Raw genomic sequence first — 19,671 nt, forward strand, 5'->3', positions numbered from 1 at the left:
TTTCTGACTAATTATTATTTTTAGCAACTGTGAAAATTGTGCATTGTATCAAACAACCTTTATCTAGCAACAAACATTAACTAAGAGCAGTGTTGTGATAGTCACACATCTTGAACAAGAAAACAACATTCAGACTCACAGCCTGTTACATCCTGTTATTGTGTACAACTCTGGTCACCACATTACCAGAAGGATATGGAGGCGTTGGAGAGGGCGCAGAGGAGGTTTACCAGGATGCTGCCTGGTCTGGAGGTTATTAGCTATGAGGAGAGGTTGGAGAAACTTGGATTGTTCTCACTAGAGCGATGGAGATTGAGGGGCGACTTGATAGAAGTTTACAAAATTATGAGTGGCATGGACAGAGGAGATAGTCAGAAGCTTTTTCCCAGAGTGGAAGAGTCAATTACTAGGGGACATAGATTTAAGGTGAGAGGAGAAAACTATAGAGGAGATGTGTGGGGCTAGTTTTTTACGCAGAGGGTAGTGAGTGTCTGGAATTCGCTGCCAGAGGAGGTGGTGAAAGCAGGTACGATAGTGGTGTTTAAGAGGCAGCTTGACAAATACATGAATAGGATGGGAATAGAGGGATACGGACCCCGGAAGTGCAAAATGTTTAGTTGATGGGCAATATGATCGGCACAGGCTTGGAGGGCCGAAGGGCCTGTTCCTGTGTTGTACTTTTTTTTGTTCTTTGTTCTTTGTCATAATTGATACTTTAAATTGAAACACACTATCAACTCACAGCAAAGAGACTGTGGCCAACTTTGGAATAGCAGACTAGATTCTTTTGGAGACATTCCAGATTTCCCTGAATGGCTTTTTTCTCCTTCAGTGAGGTAGCTAGCAGCCTGATTTTAACGCCTCCCCCCCACACCCTGTCATCACTCCTCACAACCCCCACCACAGCCGGAACAGTGTAGGCAGTAAGGGGTTACGTTGCTGGAGGAGGGGTTCCAATGTATTCATGCTCTCCTCATCTAACTAACGTACGTGGGCCTAAATTAAATGGTGAAGTCATGTCATAATGCAGGAGTGATCCTGCTAGTCCCATAAGGCTGCCTTGGGCTTTCCCTGGCTTCTTGTTCTCCCAGTTTCTCCCCACCATTCCTGACAGCGGGAACTGTTTCTGGGCGCCCCCCCAGACAATGGCCCATTAGCCCATGAGTATCAAATCCCGCCTGTGAACAGTGGTGCCATTCCCACTTGCTTCGGTGAGAGTCAGTATTAGGGTACGTTAAAGAGGGTGCAGCCGCTGAGAGGGCAATCAGATTGCTGCCCCTTTGACCCACCTGGTACCCCGATCCCTGCCCTGAGTTAAAATCGGGCCTTTCATTTGTTACTGGGGCAAAATCCTGAAGCTGTGAATCAAAATTATTTAGTGTATATTTTGAAGTCACCTTTGCTTACACAGCACATCATCCTTGACAATAAGTAGAAACAGGAGTAAACCATTCAGCCCTTCGAGCCTGCCCTATCATTCATTCCGATCCTGGCTACCTCAATCCCATTTACCCTGCCTTTGCTCCATGTCCTTTGATATCCTTACTTAACAAAAATCTAATGATTTCCAACTAGAAAGTTTCAGTTGGCCCCTCGTATCCATGGTCTCATCGGGGTGAGAGACTTCCAAACTTCCACTACCCTGTGTGTGAAGAAGTGGCCGGAATCTTCCAGATTGCGCCCTACAGTGGGACCGGCAAGCCATTGAAATCTCCGTTCACACGGGTGTGACCGGAAAATCCCACCGGTGTGAGGGACTGGAAAATTCCGGCCAGTGTTTCCCGACCTCACTCCTGAATAGGCCTCACTCTAATTTTACAATTAAGTCTCTTTGTCAAGATTTCCCCACCAGAAGAAATGGTTTCGCTCTATCTACGCAATTGAACCCTCTTAATATTTTAATCAGATTGTCTGTAAACCTCCTATAGTCTATGAGACTGGAACCCAGGGTTGAACCAGTGATTTTTGTGCCTTCAGTCTAATCATCTGCAACTGAGCTACTCCAAACCCCGGGCAATAGGATCAAAATCCTTCTCTGATCATTCCGCGTAGGTTCTGGGTGCCCAGCACTGCTCCTGGAAACCTGCTGGGTTTTCTATCACACCGCGTGATTCAATTTACTCAAGTCGGTGACAATTTTCTGCCTCATTGGAACAGTTTCTCAGGTGATGGTTAAATACATCTCTCATTGTCGGTATGATCGGTGTGTGAACATTCCGTGTGGCCATCTCCCATTCCTCTCAAGCCAATGATGAAATTTGACAACACATTGTAACCACTTCTCTTCCACAGCTTATAACTAACTGAGACTGATAGTGTAATTATAGAACCACAGAGCTACAGAAAGGTTACAGCACAGAGACCTAGGAATGCGTGTCCACAGGTTCTTGAAGGTGGCAGGACAGGTGGATAAGGTGGTAAAGAAGGCATATGGAATGCTTTCCTTTATAGGGCGAGGTATAGAATACAAGAGCAGGGATGTAGTGCTGGAACTGTATAAAACACTGGTTGGGCCACAGCTGGAATTTTGTGTATGGTTCTGGTCACCACATTACAGGAAGGACCTAATTGCTCTGGAGAGAGTGCAGAGGACGTTTACATGAATGCTGCCAGGGCTGGAAAATTGCTGCTATGAGGAAAGATTGGATAGGCTGGGATTGTTTTCCTTGGGACAGAGGAGGCTGAGGGGTGACCTGATTGAGGTGTACAAGATTATGAGGGGCCTAGACAGGGTAGACAGGAAAGGCCCGTTTCCCCTAGCTGAGGGGTCAATTGCCGGGTGGCACAGATTTAAAGGATTAGAGGGGACATCAGGAAAAGCGTCTTCACCCAGGGGGTGGTGGGTGTCTGGAATTCACTGACTGGTTTGGTGTTGGAGGCAGAACCCCTCAACTCATTTAAAAGGCATCTGGATCTGCACCTGAAGTGCTGTAACCGACAAGGCTATGGACCAGGTGGGATTAAAATAGGCAGCTAGTTTGTGTAGTTTATATGCGATATGTGCCTGAGTTTAGTAGAGGGGAGGGCAGGTTGTGAATTTAAAATTCAGTTTAAAAAATCCGGAAATAAAAAATGACCATAAAGCAGTTGTTAAAAAGCAACTGATTCACTAATGTCACTTTAGGGAAGGAAACCCATTTAAGCTGTCCTTGCCCATATATGACCCCACTTCCGCATCAACATGCTGGCAGAAGGCAAGCCACAGTTACCACCTCCTTAGGGCAACTACAGGTCAATAAATGCCAGCAATATCCACATCCCAAGAATGCCTTTTTTTAAAAAAAAAAGACCCTTTTGGTCTTTTGTTGAGTGTTTTCCCTGACAATTACTTAGTTTGACCCATGCAGCAATCGGCAGGGACACTGCACAATCTTTCAATTCTCTTTGGATTCAGACATAATACCCGAGGACCCGAGTTCCTAATGTTAAGCCATCATTCAGGAAAGAGGAAAGGGATAAAACAGGAAAACAGAGGCCTATCAGTATAACATTGGCGAAAGGGATGTTGCTCAAACCCATTGTCAGGGACAGAATAAACTTCTATTTGGAAAGGTATTAATTAATTGTGGAGAGTGGCAAGGATTTGTTAACCAAATTGTTTCTGACTAAGTTGATTGAATTCATTTAGGTGACAGAGAAAGTTGATTAAAATGGTGCAATGAATGATGCATATATGGAATTTCAGAAGGGATGTAACAAAGTACCACAAAGGAGACTTATTAAGAAAACGGAAGCCCATGGAACTTAGGGAAAAGTGTTGGCATGGATACAGAATTAGCTCTCTCACAGGCAGCAAGCAGCAGTGATGGATGAGTGCTTTTCACACTGGGAGGTGGTTTGCAGTCCTACTCCTAAAGGCTTTGGGCCCATGACTCTTTTCAGTTTTTATAACCAACCTGGGCTCCACAGTGTGGGGACCAGCATTATAAAGTTTGCAGATGGTACAAAACTTGGCAAAGTAGTAGATCATGACGAGGATAGTTACAGGCTTCAGGATGACAATAAACAGGATGGTGAAATGGGCAGAAGATAGAGTTCACTGCAGAGAATGATGAACTGGTGCATTTTGGGAGGATTAATTTGGAAAGATAGCATATTATAAATGATACAATTTTGGGAAGCATATGTGAACAGAGAGACCTTGGTGTCCATTTACACAAACCCTTAACGGTGCCAGGGCAAGTTGATAAGATGGCTAAAAAGCAGGTGGGTTACTTGGGCCAGGATTTTCCCTATGGTGGATGGGCTTGGCGGGAGCGGGCAGGAGCGGGTGGAAGCGGGCGGGGAGCTGAAAGACGCCCGCGATCGGCTCCACGCCGCCATTTTACGTGGGCGGGCCAACTAAGGTCCGCCCAGCGTAATACGCGACCGGTAGCGCTCAGCGTTACCTGTGCGAGCTGGGGGAGGAGGTAGAGTCCGGGTCAGCGATGCACAGAGCTGCCTCAGGGAGTTGGAATGAATATCAAAATAATTAAAGAATTGATTTAAAAAATGTATTTAAACACGTCCCCTCATGTGACTGCATCAAATGAGTGGGGACGTGTTTGTATATTTATGAAAATTAATTAATTAAATAAATAAATAAAAGCTTCAGGAAACCTCACCCCGCCTGTGGATGAGCTTTCCTGAGAAACGTGAAGGCTGCCTGGGCTCTTTGTCCGCCCGCTAACCGTAAGGTTGGACAGACAGCGTTCTCAAGTGGCTCAAAACAAAAACAGAATTACCTGGAAAAACTCAGCAGGTCTGGCAGCATCGGCGGAGAAGAAAAGAATTGACTTTTCGAGTCCTCATGACCCTTCAACAGAACTGAAGTTCTGTTGAAGGGTCATGAGGACTCGAAACGTCAGCTCTTCTCCGCCGATGCTGCCAGACCTGCTGAGTTTTTCCAGGTAATTCTGTTTTTGTTTTGGATTTCCAGCATCCGCAGTTTTTTGTTTTTTTTTTCTCAAGTGGCTCAGTTGATTTCTTAATGGCCTTAATAGGTCGCTTACATTTTGGCGGCTGCACAGCCGACTCTGGTGCCCACCAGCCGAACGAAATAGCGCGATGGCGCGAGATGACATCAGGGTGCACGCCTGACATCATCGCGCGTCAGTTTACATGTCGGCGGGTCAGTCCCGTCTCCGCACGCCGACCGGAAAGTTCTGCCCTCGGTTTAAAAGCAAAGGAAGCGAATATTAAAAGCAGGGGATCATGCTAGAACATTTTAAATCACTAGTTACAGCTCAGCTGGAGAAGTGGACAATTCTGGGCACTACGCTTAAGATATAAATGTCTTAAAAAGGACGCAGAGGGGGCTTACCAGGAAGTTAGCCCAGGGATGGGAGACTTCGGTTAAGAGGAAAGATTGGAAACGTTAGAACTGTTCTCCTTGGGAAAGAGAAGGTTAAGAGGCGACTCTAATAAATGTTACAGGATGATGAGAGATTTTGACAGAGTAGATATTCCCACAGGAGAGTGGATCACTAACCAGAGGCTGTAGGTATTAAATCTGGGAGGTGGTGGCATAGTGGTATTGTCACTGACTAGTGTTCCAGTAACCCAGGGTAATTCTCTGGGGACCTGGGTTTGAATCCCAGCATAGCAGATGGTAAAATTTAAATCCAATAAAAAATCTGAAATTAAAAGTCTGATGATGATGAAACAATTGCTGATTGTTGTAAAAGCCCATCTGGTTCACTAAGGCCTGTTAGGGAGGGAAACCTGCTGTCCTTACCTGGTCTGACTCCAGACCCACAGCAATGTGTTTGACTCTTAAATGCCCTCTGAACAAGGGCAATTAGGGGTGGGCAATAAATGCTGGCCCAGCCAGTGACTCCCACTTCCCACGAATGAACAAAAGAAAGTTAGGAATGAGAGAGGAGATTAGGAGAATGCTTTCACTGAGTTATTGGATCTGAAATGCTCTACCTGAAAAGGTAGTGGAAGCTGATTCTGTGGCTGGGATTTGACCAACTTGTGGATATTTTACCCATGGGTGAGGGGGGGGGGGGCGTTAGGTGGCCTGCTCACCTATGGGGCAATTAATGACCACTTAAGGTCGTCCTGCCACCATTGCTGGGGTTTTTCCCATGTTGGGGAAGGCCAGCACCAAGTGTCGAGGCTGCCAAGTAAAACCTGGTGCCTCTTGGGCAGGCTAGGGGGTGCCTCCTGGTCGGGAACCCTGTGCCCATTGGAAACATCCTCAAGGTAACCCCCCCCTCCCCAAAGTTTCCCCTTCCCCTGCACTGCCCTGTTGATCCCTGCCCCTCAGCAGGGTCTGCCAGCCTGGCCCCAGCAAGACTCTCAAAATCACCTGCATGTTCGGACTCCACAGCTCCTCTTCTTTGGGGGCAGCCTGCAGTCCCAGCAGTGGCCATGGCTCCTGGCGGCACTGCTGAGACAAGAGAGCTACTGGTCATTTGATTGGCCAGCAGCTCTCAGAGGAGGGACTTTCTCCCAATGGGGACAGCCCGACGGCTGTAAAATGGCCAAGGGGCCAGTCAACCAAGTGCAAGTGGACTGACCCCCAACTTTACTGGTGGGAGTTGAGGCCTCTGCATAAAATTCAGCCCCATGAATATTTTTAAAAGGGGATTGGACAGGGAGTTAAGGATAAGGAACTTAAGGATTATGGGCAAAAGCGTGGATGTGGAGCTAAGCATGACTGCTCGTTCAAAGAGCCAGCATAGGTATGATGGGCTGAACAACCTCCTTCTGTGCTCTTAAGTTATTGTTTCCATATTAAAAAAATGATTCAAAACAAGAAGGAAGTGTTAAACAAAAACAAAAACAGAATTACCTGGAAAAACTCAGCAGGTCTGGCAGCATCGGCGGAGAAGAAAAGAGTTGACGTTTTGAGTCCTCATGACCCTTCAACAGAACTTGAGTTTCTTGGACTCGAACTCAAGTTCTGTCGAAGGGTCATGAGGACTCGAAACGTCAACTCTTTTCTTCTCCGCCGATGCTGCCAGACCTGCTGAGTTTTTCCAGGTAATTCTGTTTTTGTTTTTGTTTTGGATTTCCAGCATCCACAGTTTTTTTGTTTTTAAGAAGGAAGTGTTGTTTGGAGAGTTTTGGGTTTTTTTTGCTTTGAGCATACAATCTTCACAGAATGCCTTGGTCACCACCAGGACCCAAACCCCCACCACCTACATATTCTGAAATTGAAGCCCACTTAATGCACATGAGAAAGGGGCTGTTGATCACTGAACAGCCTGCCTCCATGTTTATTCCAGTCCTTACCACATATTCGTCCATGAACTGTCGGAGGTCTCTGTAACCATTCTTCTCCGCCATGTTGTTTGGATAATCCCCGTGTTTGTTGGCCACACTGTAAGCCTGCAATGCTCCTGGACACTGCAGCAGAAGAGCAGTCAGGTTTTTCAAGCCGTACTTGGCTGCAAAGTGAAGCAGGGTTGGGAGCTCTACATCGCGCTGAGCTGTGTGAATATTAAACTCTTCATCAATGCACTGGTACCCATTAGGCTTCATAACATTTCGAGTTCAGGCCTAGGAATTTGTCTTTCACTTAAATGACAGTGAAAGTATCCCTTTACAGAGTGCTCTCCACACTCCCCACCTGCCAACCGCACCCCCACCCCCCCCCACCCACCCCGTTACTCCTGACCCCATCTACTCCCCAGTGGATCGTCCCAGTCTGTGCTGCTTTCCCTCAGCTCCACAGGGACATTGCATTTGGCCTCCCCCCTTGACCATACAGGATAAAGATAAATTGACTGGTCACCACTCCCTCCAATCCTGATCATTTTCCATTGATGCCTCTTGGCATTGTACATGGCAACAATGGATGAGGACAGGATGAGGCCAACTGTGTTGTCCTTCATGGTCAAAGAACTTGCTGACATTCATTAAGGCATAGGAACTGGAGGAGGCCATTCAGTCCCTCTACCCTCCTCCAACGTTCAATCATGGCTGACCCCCACGTCAACTCCATCTATCAACTTTGGTTGCATAATCTTCATACCATGTTACCCAAAATCCTGGGTAACAGCACTGTGGGTGTACCTACACCACATGGACTACAGCGGTTCAAGAAGGCAGCTCACCACCACCTTCTCAAGGGCAATTAGGGGTGGGCAATAAATGCTGGCCCAGCCAGCGACACCCAGTGAAAGAATAAAAAAAACAAATATTGATTTTTATTGAAATTTCCAATTCATCCTCAGCCTTTCTGGGGGGAGAGAGTTCTACCCTTCCACTATGGTTGTGCGAAGATGTGCTTTCCCATCAATGGTCTGGCTCTAATTTTAAGGTTATGCCCCGCTCACTCTTGATTCCCTCACCAGAGGTAATCGTTTCTTTGTGTATGCCCTGTCATATCTTTTTAACATTTTAAACACTTCCATCTGCACTGGTCTTGTGAGCAGTTTAGATTTGAACAGCCAGTACTGGGTTTTAGTCAGTCTCCAATGGAAGGGGCCCCCATTTCCCTTGGTCACCTCATTAACATGGCTTCGGGGCAGAGCCTACATGGGCTCTGGGGGGCCCAGAAATGGTGGAAGCAGAAAACTGTGTGTGCATGAAATTGAAAGGAAAGGGGGACTCCATTGTGCCACCCTGTCCTTTCAGAGTTTCAGGGCTGGATTTTCATCTTCAAGTTGGGAATCGCGAGTCAGGCCATTTCTCATGTCCCGATGCTTGGCTCATGGTGGGGTTGTGAGGAGGACTGGAGTTAGGGCCACTGTCTTTCGAAGCAGGGGAGGGTCGGAAACAGAGGTGGGTGATTTCCAAGGCAGGAAGGTTAGCAAACCCACCTTGGTTCCCAAGGACATCCCCCCATCCCTCTATATCCCCTATGCACCCTCATATCTCCCCATTCCTCCACCATACCCACTCACCCAGGGACAGAACTCATGACCCCTAAAAGAACATTGGGAAGTCTTTGAGATGCTCATTAAACAGTCAAATTGAAAAAACACTCATTCAAACTCAACTATTCTAAAAAAGCTTAATCCTGTTAAACGGTCATAAAACTGTCAAAATAAGCAAACAGCCATTCAAGAACTTCTTCAAAAAAAAACCCATACTCCTATTAGGAACTCATAAAATTGTCAATCAAAACAAATTTCACAGTCTTTTTGACAGCAATCTCCACTGAGCTGAATCCATTAATGGGTTGGAGCTCTGTCAGGCATTCATAATGAGATTCCATCACAGAACTCTGTCAACAAAGCCTCCAGAGCTGAACGCATTAAAGCCTTTGAAGTAATGGAACAGGTGGCCATCTGTTGCACTGCTTCAAAGACTGAACAGATGGCTGACCTAGTAATCAAACAAAAATCAAAGTACAGGGTGCAATTGAAACAGTGAAAACTGAATCTCAAGGCTGTTAGTGCAGAAAAGCACTTTATTCAGTGCATAATATACCCTAATGCATTTGAAGACTTTTCCACTTTCACAATGTTGGTCAATTTGGTGGTCACTTACCTTTTCTAAACAAAGCCCTATCAAAAATCACTGAATTAAGAACATATTTAACTTATCATTACATTGTGACATGTGAAGTGGGCAACACCTTTTGAACTTAGCTGTCAAAAGGTTCTGACTCCAGATTAGGACTCTCCATATTGTGATCCATCTTGCCTACCAAAATGGGCCTGGCTCAATGAAACTCGTGGAGGTCTAAAATGTCAACTCCCATAATGGAGCCCACAAAGTCGGGAGCACTGCATGCCAGCTCGTTCCCTGCATTCTTATCCCACGCTGCTCAAAACAGCCGGCGACGGGAATGAGGGCGGGAATCCTAGAATCAGGACCCGTTTGCCTCGGTTCTGACAGGGATAGTGGGATCAAAATCTGGTTGCCATCGTCCAACTGACCACATGGATCATGGATTCACTTGATATTCAATCTCCTCCAGAGTCTGGAATAATATCAAATACTCACTTGTAGATAGATCATCCTCTTCCAGCTGATTAATTCCAAATATGTGCAGCCCCTTAGCTGGCATGTTTCTCCTCAGTGACTCTGTCAGTAGTTTGTCCAGTGTTTCTCTGTTATATGGTATAATATGGAAAGCCTGCAGACAGGAAGCAGGAAGGAATTTAAATGATCTCAGGAATGAAAGGCTTAACATAAGAGGAACGTTTGAGGACTCTGGGTCTATACTTGATGGAGTTTAGAAGGATGAGGGGGGATCTGATTGAAACTTACAGAATACTGAAAGGCCTGGATAGAGTGAACGTGGGGAAGATGTTTCCATTAGTAGGAGAGACTAGGACCCGAGGGCACAGCCTCAGAGTAAAGGGAAGACCTTTTAGAACAGAGATGAGGAGAAACTTCTTTAGCCAGGGAGTGGTGAATCTATGGAATTCATTGCCACAGAAGGCTGTGGAGGCCAGGTCATTGAGTGTATTTAAGACCAAGATAGATAGATTCTTCATTGGTAAGGGGATCAAAGGTTACGGGGAGAAGGCAGGAGAATGGGGTTGAGAAACTTATCGGCCATGATTGAATGGCGGAGCAGACTCGATGGGCCGAATGGCCTAATTTCTGCCCCTTTGTCTTATTGTCTATGGTCTTATATCTGAGAGATGTGTCTGTGAACAAGAGTTGCTTTATAACAGTTTTGTCACAGCTCTGATTACAGTCCCGATCCGGAAATAATTTTTTTAACTGACTCAGTTTGAAATTTGAACAATTTCAGGGAAGACGCAGGTAGTGCTGATACTTGCTTGAAAAAGAGGAATAATGAAGAGGGTGGGGGGGGTGGGGGAGGTGTGCGGGGTAGTCAGAGGATTAGAAAAGTTCACTCAAAAGGAGACAAATAGCAGCACAGATGTGAAGGGCTGGATGGCCGAGTCTTTGATTTCTGGGAGAAACTTCCAATGTGAGGATACCTATTTTTCTGGGCATGAAACCTCAGAATTTCACACTGCAATCTGACGGAGACTGGCATTACCCCATTCACCATGTTGGTTTGAAAACAGGTGTAATATTCCTGAACTAAATCATTGTGGTCCATTACAAGTTGCAGGAAGTGGAAGAGGAAGGAGAATTTTTAAAAGGAAGTTGAGTTCGAGTTGTTCCCAAATTTTGGGAGGGAGGCCAAGCCTTCATCAGGTAAATCACTGAGACCGACTCAAAGGGGGAGGCAGCCACCACAAGGTTCTTTTCCTTCGTTGCGTAACCTCTGAACGCGCGGGTCAACTGGAGCGAAGTGGGGAGGGGAGGGAAGGAAAATCTGACAGGAACGTGGTCTGGCCCTTTGCCTTCATTTGCACGTGGTGGGTGGGGAAGGAGGGGCCAATGACAGATAAGGGGGTTGGGGGCGGTTGAGGTAGCAAGGCAGTGATTGGCCTCACAGCCTACATCTTCTGAGAGTTTCCCCAGCAAACTCCACCCAGAGCCAGGAAGCGAATCCCCTTCCATTTCTCCAGAGTCACAGCACATTCGTCTAGTAACCCAGTCAGGCAAAGAAGTGCCACTGTAATGCAGTAAAAATTAAACATGGAACTGAAGGTTAAGAATTATAAAGAAAATAACTGAACTTGTGGGATAGTCAGTAATTGTGAGGGATAAAGGAACAGGAGGAGGCCAATCAGTCCCTCGAGCCTGTTCTGTCATTCAGTCAGGTAATGACTGATGTGCATCTTAACTCTATCTAAGTGCTTCAGCTCTGCACCTATTAATACATTTGCTAACAAAATCTGTCAATCTCAGTTTTGAAATTTTTGACTGAGTTAGTCTCAATAGATTTTGGGGGAGAGAGTTCCAGATTTCCAATCCCCGGGTGGAATTTTCCAGTCTCCCGTCAGTGAGTTTGAAAGCTGGGGGGCGGTTTTGGGGGCATGTACGACGCAGGCCATGGTCTGCCCGCTGCCTACCCACCTGTCCCTGGCCTGTCCCCCATTTTACGGTGGGATGGTGGAGGTGTCGGGCAGCTCACAGGGCAGCCCACCCGCCCTCAAGCCTATTGAGGCCACTTTATGTGGCTTATTAAATGCCTCAAACTTCCCACCCCCACTATTTTGTCTATGGCAGGGAGATGCCCATGCCAAGTGGGTAGCCCAGCAGCTTTGGTGTGGGGCAAGGCATGGGTAACTTCTTTGCGGGCCCCCTCTGCCAGTTGGAGGGACCCCCTTTAACCCACCCCAAAGCACCTGACCCCCTCGCTCCCCTGGCTGGGGCCTGCCCACGAGACCCTGTCTATACCCTGGATTTAGCTAAAGCCCAGCCTCCATGAGCTCCCCTTCTCTGGGGATGGGCTGCAATCCCAGCAGTGACCACCCCACGAACCTGGGTGTTGCTGGGATTACAGAGCCTCCGGCTGTCTGATTGGCAGCAGCCCTCAGAGGTGGGACTTCCTCCCCAGATGGAAGTGGAAGTCTCGCCCTTAACCAGTTAACACCCCGCCGAATGTTAAACAGCTGCTGGCAGCAGTATCCCCGCCGGCTCTTTGGGTGGTGGAGCAGGAGATGCCACGGTCTGAAAAATCCTGTCTCCTCTTTGTGGCCTAAGTAACCAAGCTCTACGTTTTAATGTTATGCCACATGGCTCTGGACTCCTCCCAGCAAAGCCTCTCTCCATGTACCCTATCAAATCATTTAACTGTCTTAAGCACTACTATTAGATCATCCCTTAATCTTATACACTCAAAGGAATGCAAACCTAGTCTATGCAATCTATCCTTATAATTTAACCCTTTTATCCTGGTATCAGTCTGGTGAATGTGTGCAGCCAGTCTCCAAGGTTAATATATCCTACCTGAAGCATGGTGCCCAGAACTGAATGTAGTCATGCAGATGCAGCCTAACCAGAGATGTATGTAATTATTCCGGCCCGTGGTATTCCATCCCTCGACATAAAAGCTAACATTCCATTAGCCTTTTCAATTATTATTTGTACCTGAGCACTAGATTTTAGTATTTGGACCCCCAGATCTCTCGATTCCTCTACAGTTCCTAGCTTCTCGCCATTTAGTAAATACTCTGCTCTACATTTCTTTGGTCCAAAGTGGAAGCCTCGCACTTCCCCACACTGAACCATTGAGGAAGCTGTGGCCAGCAAAGGTCCTTTGATACGATAGATCAGAAATAACAGAGAAAGGATGGAATTTTCCAACTTCGGAAAAGAAATTCTTAAAACCCTGCAAACACAAGGGATAGGAGCAGGAGCAGACCATTCGACTCACTGAGTCCGGTCTACCATTCAAAACCATCATGGCCAATCTTGGACTTCAACTCCACCCTCTCCCCATATTCCTTCATTTCCTGAGAGACCAAGAGTCTGTCTATCCCAAACTTAAATATGCTCAATATTGTGGAGCATCCACAATCCTCTGGGGTAGAGAATTCCAAAGATTCCCAACACTTTGAATGAAGAAATTTCTCCTCATCTCAGTCCTGAATGATCTCCCCGATCCTGAAACTGCCCACTTGTTTTAGATTCCCCAACAAGGGGAAGCAACCTCTTAGTATCTACCCCCTCAGAATCTTGTATGTTACAATAAGGTCCCTCTCATTCTTCTAAACTCCAGAGAGTATAGGCCAAATTTATTCAACCTCTCAACATAGGACAACCCCCTCATCCCAGGGACCAATCTAGTGAGCTTTTACTGTACTGCCCCAATGCAAGTATATCCTTCCTTAAATATGGAGACCAAAATTGCACAGAACATTCCAGGTGTGGTCTCGACAAAGCCCCTGCAGCAAGACTTCTTTATTCCTGTACTCCAAAATAAAGGCCAACATGCCATTTGCCTTCCTAAATGCTTGCTGTGCCTGATTATTTCAGATCTCCAGCGTGCAAAGTATTTTGCTTTTATGCTAACTTTGTGTTCCTTGCACAAGCACAACTTAATATCTCTGAACACCAACATTCACAAGTTTCATACCGTTTAAAAAATATTCTACTTTTCGATTCTTATGACCAAAGTGAATAATCTTGCACTTCCTCACATGATACTCCATCTGCCACCTTTTTTCCACTCACTTAACTTGTCTGTATCTCTTTGCAGCCTCTCTGTGTCCTCCTCACAGCTTTACCTACCCACCTAGCTTTGTATCATCAGCAAAAGCAGATAAAAAAAGGCAGAATCTATTTGGCTAGAGCCAAGGAACAAAAAAGGTGCAACTACATTGCTCAGTGTAGTCTATAGATCACCAACTAGTGGGAAAGACATAGAGGAAACAAATTGCAAGAAATTACAGAGAGGTGCAAGAATTATTATAGGATAGTTATAATGGGGGACTTTAGTTATCCAAATATAGATTGGGATAGCACTGCTGTAAAGGGCAGAGAGGGATAAATTCCTGGAGTGTGTTCAGGAATATTTTCTACCACAGTATGCTTACAGTCCAATGAGAAAGGAAACACTGTTAGACCTGGTTCCTGGGAATAGGCCAGCTAGATCAAGTGTCAGGAGGAGAACATTAAGGGGACTGTGAACACTGTATCTATCATAAGGCTTAGGTGTTAGTGTTCTGCTATCTATAACCCTCCCGACCTGCACCCCACCGCCACCACCCACCCCCCCCCGCCCCACCCCCCACAACCCCCATCTGCCACACCAGTAGGTAAATTTATTCAACTGAACTTATTGCTAGTTCAAATCCTCAACTGAAAGGAATTTCAAATCATCATAAGAGGTAAATCAGCTACACTAGTTATTAATGTGGTCCTAAGATAAAATATCCTTTCTTCCAGGAGTATTTAGACTAAACAAAGATATCTCTGAATAAAACTTACATGGTGCATTACAGTAGAATTCTCTTTCCTATTGGAGAGTAACCTCTCCCAGAACTTAGAACCTTATAATTAAGAATTCTAGAAGAGTTAGGGTTCATGAGGTTTACAGACTGAGACCACAACCTTTTGTAATGGTTACTTTGTAGTACTTTATTTAAACTTAAATCTCAAATTACATCATAGTAATGTTTTGATTATTACAGAACGTGAATTCAAGATAAACTAATTAATATAAATATAGTAAATTTAAGCTTCAAACCTACTTAAGGAATAAGAGTAGGATATTCAAACAAATAATAAACTAGCTTATTTACAATCAAATGTATAAAGTGTAGATGTTCTTGTCTTTGTCTCAGTTATGAGGAAAGGTCTCAACTGAATGATTTTCCTGCAAAATCTGACTAACTTGTTAATTTAACTTTGTATTATAAAGAATATATGTTGTGTTTGAATAACATGGCTATTGTGTGTTTTACTGTTAGACCCCTCTTTGTCCTGAGGAATTCTTGAGAAGCAAAATATGTTTCTCTAAAATGCAAGAGCAATGTTGTCAACTTAAGCATGGCTTAAAAATCTGTTCTCAAAGGCCTCTGCATCTGTACATGCCTATGTGAAATTAAGGTGTGTGAATTTCTCAAAAGAATTCTTTAGCTGCATTTTCTTTGAGTTAAATTTTTAACCATTTCATAGACTGAGTTAAATCCTTGACACAGGTCAGCTATGGAAAAGGGCAAGGAACAGTCCAGAGTGGGAATAATGAACTGGGGGAAAGCCAACTTCAATGGGGTACGAATAGATCTGGGCTGAATAAAATGGAATCAAAGGTTGGCAGGAGAAACAGTAGCTGAACAATGGGCTACCTTCAAGGAAGGGATAATTCAGGCACAGTCAATGTGCCTTTCCCTTGAAGGGGAAAGGTAGGGCAAACAAATCCAGAGCTCCCTGGATGACAGGAAAGATAGAGGTTAAGATAAAGAAGAGAAAGTGTGCCTACGACAGATGTCAGGTGGCTAATACAATGGAGAACCAGGCTGAGTATAGAAGGTTCAGAGGGCTATGTATGGATCATCAGTGGTTTCTAGAAACCATTCTGAAAAACAACATCAATCTTCTTTTTGATTATTTCCTGGGATATGAGAGTCATCAGCAAGGCCAGCATTTATTGCCCATTCCTACTTGCTCTTCAGAAGGTGGTGGTGAACAACCTTCTTGAACCACTGCAGTCCATGGTGTATGGGGAGGCAGTGGCACAGTGGTATTGTCACTGGATTCATATTCCATGAGACCCAGGGAAATGCTCTGGGGGCCCAGGTTTGAATCCTACCATGGCAGATGGTGAAATTTGAATTCAACAAGAAATCTGGAATTAAAAGTCTAATGATGACTACAAAACCATTGTCAATTGTCATAAAACCCATCTGGTTCACTAATGTCCTTTAGGGAAGGAAATCTGCCATCCTTACCCGGTCTGACCTACATGTGACTCCAGACCCACAGCGATGTGGTTGACTCTTAAATGCCCTCTGAACAAGAGCAATTTGGGTTGGGCAATAAGTACTGGCTGAGCTAGTGACATCCACATCCTGTAAATGAATTTTAAAAATGCTTCATATTTGGCAACAGGCTTATATTTGTAACTACTAAAATCAGTGGCCTTGATTGAACAATCCTCCTACTCCATCTCCCTCCTGTAAGGGTGGCACAGATATAATAAATCTCTGGAAATAAAGGAGAGTCATATTGGACATGAAGCATCAACTCTGTTTCTCTCCACAGTTGCTGCCAGACCTGCTGAATTTTTCCAGAACTTTCCATTTTTATTTCAGATCTCCAGCATCTTGCTTTTATGACACAGACATATGTTGCAATATGAATAAATTATTGGGAGCATCCAGGAAGTGGGAAATAGATTTTAATGTGTTAATGTCCCATCCAGCCAATGTTCCTGAGGGCAAAGAGTGGCCCATCTTTGGCCCCCACACCTTCCTTTCAGAATTCAAAGGTTTGGGCCTTACAAGCATGGTGGCCTCTTTGACAGATGGCTGGCCAGAAGTCAAAATTATTCTGTGCCAAGTTAGCTGATGTCAGCCAGGGGTTGAGTGGTAGCATTGACCTCTGCACCCAGAGCTTGCAGAAACCCCAAACTTTCTGACTCCTGATCGCTACCCAGTGGGCTGGATTGTCCTTTAGTATCCTGTCGAAATTGGGCAGGGTATCTGTGAAAATGGATGCAAGGTGAAGAGCTAAGGCCCAGCAACACCTCAATCTCCCTCCTACATTCTCACTGGATCTGCCCCTTCCCTGCCCATTGTAAGTAAATATCGGGAGGGGAGGGGTAGAGGCCAGAGCCTGGAGCCTCCTTTCCTACTTCCCTTCTGCCCAGCCCTGTTACTGTCACTCACCTGGTGGAAGATGTTGATTGATCCTTGATAGCGGTGGGAATGGAGGGGGTGCCTAATCTCTGTCTAGTCTGTTCCAATGGGCCTGCATGCCTACAGCTCCTTTATTAGGGGCTCCTCTACCCCTTCAAAGTACTGCAGGCCTCTTGGCGAATCTCTGCAGCACCACCGGATTATCCCTCAGTTTCAACAGGCTGTCCCCTGGTGGCAGGAATCTCAACGCAACCTCACCTTGTGTGACCCATAAACTCAATCCAGGAAAATGGGTCAGGCTGAGGTCCCACCCACTTCCAGGAGGAAAATCCAAACGATTGATTCAGCGTGGAACTCTGATTTTGGGCACAAACAGGCCGGGGCTCAGCTGCATTCCCATCAAAGCTGAGTAGCCTGTCCACACTCACTGGGTAAGCTGGAGAATGACCAGCTGGAAGTGCAATTGGAGAGCTGCCAGGAGGTTCATCCAAAACCAGGCAGAGGCATTCCTCGAAGTTCATGTCTAATTACAGCCCGGGGTCTGCCCAGCCTGGGTACACAGAGAGTGAAACCTCAAAGGAGCCACAATCCACTCGGATTAACGATTGAAGCATCAGCTCTTGCTCTTGAGAAGGTGGTGGCGAACAACCTTCTTGAACCACTGCAGTCCATGGTGTATGGGGAGGCGGAGGTGCGCCCGCCGACAATTAAGAGGGCAATTAAACCCATTAACAGTGCAATTGTCTGTCATTTTACCAAGCCCGCCCAAATTGGCGGACGGGCGAATTGGTCGGGCGGCCTGCGCATTTTTTGCCAAACCTCATCCACAGGCGGGTCGAGATTTCCGTGATGAAGTTAAACATAAATAAATTTCTGCGGACAGCGTTTTCATCAGCTAAATTTTCAGGTGACCGATTATGATGCGAGGGCACTTTTATTTTCCCCCAGCTTTTGAGACATTTATTTTTGCTGTTTTGAGTCTTCAGCTCCCTGAGGCAGCTCTCTGCCTTCTGGGGGCCTTCTCTCAGCACTGGCCAGCGCCCGCGATGACATCATCGCCCGCCCTCCTCCCCACCCCCACCCCAGCAGCGCTGACCCGTTAGTTGGCCAGGCAGCGTGAAATCACAGTCGGGGGCTGATCGCGGCCTGTGGTCCATTTCCCGGCTGATTGAGACTGTCTGCTGAGCCGGAAACTCAGGCCTAAGAGTTTAGGGCAAGGTTATAAATGACAGGTTTCTGTTCCTTACCCAGTTTTTTCCAGCTAATGTTTAACTTGAGACCTGCTTGGGACCAGGGGAAGTAAATGTCCCCTCACACTCATAGCGGTTCAAGGATACAAGCCACTCAGATGGCAACAGTCCAAGACCTGCTCCCCCTCTCTTGCTTTCTCTCTCTCAAGAGAGTTATGGTTAGAAAGACAGAAGGAGACACATGTATTTATATAGCAGCTTTCACAACTTCAGGGAATCTTAAAGAACCATACAGGCAATGAAATCATTTTGAGGTGTTGTCACTGTTACGTGAGGAAAATCAGCAGCCAATTTGCACACAGCAAGCTCCCACAAGCAACAATGTGATCATTGGTTTTATTCATTTAAAGGATGTGGGTGTCGCTGGCTAGGCCAGCATTTATTGCCCATCCCTATTTGCCCTTGAGAAGGTGGGGGTGAGCTGCCTTCTTGAACCGCTGCTGTCCCTGTGGTGCAGGTACACCCACAGTGCTTTTAGGGAGGGAGTTCCAGGATTTTGACCCAACAGTGAAGGAACAGTGATATATTCCCAAGTCGGGATGGTGTGTGGCTTGGAGGGGAACTTGCAGGAAGTGGTGTTCCCATGTACCTGCTGCCCTTGTCCTTCTAGATGGTAGCAATCATGGGTTTGGAAGGTGCTTTGTAAGGAGCCCTGGTGAGTTCCTGCAAAGCATCTTGTCGATGGTACACACTGCTGCTACTGTGTGTTGGTGGTGGAGGGAGTGAATGTTTGTGGATGTGGTGCCAATCAAGCATGCAGCTTTGTCCTGGATAGTGTTGAGGTCTCAAGTATTGTTGGAGATGCATCATCCAGGCAAGTGGGGAGTATTCCACCACACTTCTAACTTGTGCCTTGTAGATGGTGGACAGGCTTTGGGGAGTCAGGAAGTGAGTTAATCATCACAGGATTCCCAGCCTCTGACCTGCTCTTGTAGGGACAGTATTTATATGGCTAGTCCAATTCAGCTTCTGGTCAATGGTAACCCCCAGGATGTTGATAGTGGTGGATTCAGTGATGGTAATGCCAGCGAATGTCAAGGGGCGATGGTTAGATTCTGTCTTGTTGGAGATGGTCATTTCCTGGCACTTGTGTGGCGCAAATGTTACTTGCCACTTGTCAGCCCAAGGTATGACAAGGTAATATGCTTTATCATAAAATAACAACAGAAAATGCTGGAAATACTCATCAGGTCCAGCAGCCTCAGTAAAAAGAGGAACATAATGAATGTTTTAAGTTGATGGCGTTTCATCAGAGCAGTTCCGATGAAAGGTCATTGGCCTGAAATGGGCTGAATTTTACTGAAGCGGTAAAAGTTCTGTCACCAGGGCTGAGAGTGGGAGATGACCCCACCTAGGTG

The 19,671-nt window shown here is 46.0% G+C and overlaps 1 protein-coding gene across 2 annotated transcripts in view; it reads right to left on the reverse strand.

The window, feature by feature from the left end:
* The window catches only part of pik3ap1 (phosphoinositide-3-kinase adaptor protein 1), a 126,048-nt gene that overhangs the window by 41,022 nt on the left and 65,355 nt on the right, over positions 1–19,671 (reverse strand). For both annotated transcript variants that reach the window (XM_041176075.1, XM_041176074.1), the window contains exons 6-7: positions 9,889–10,021; positions 7,225–7,421 (exon numbers count right to left, since the gene is read on the reverse strand). In XM_041176075.1, the coding sequence (XP_041032009.1) occupies positions 7,225–7,421; positions 9,889–10,021 (330 nt within the window). The remainder of the gene's footprint in view (positions 1–7,224; positions 7,422–9,888; positions 10,022–19,671) is intronic.

The sequence above is a fragment of the Carcharodon carcharias genome, chromosome 28, assembly GCF_017639515.1.
Source record: "Carcharodon carcharias isolate sCarCar2 chromosome 28, sCarCar2.pri, whole genome shotgun sequence".
NCBI classification, from domain to species: Eukaryota; Metazoa; Chordata; class Chondrichthyes; order Lamniformes; family Lamnidae; genus Carcharodon; species Carcharodon carcharias.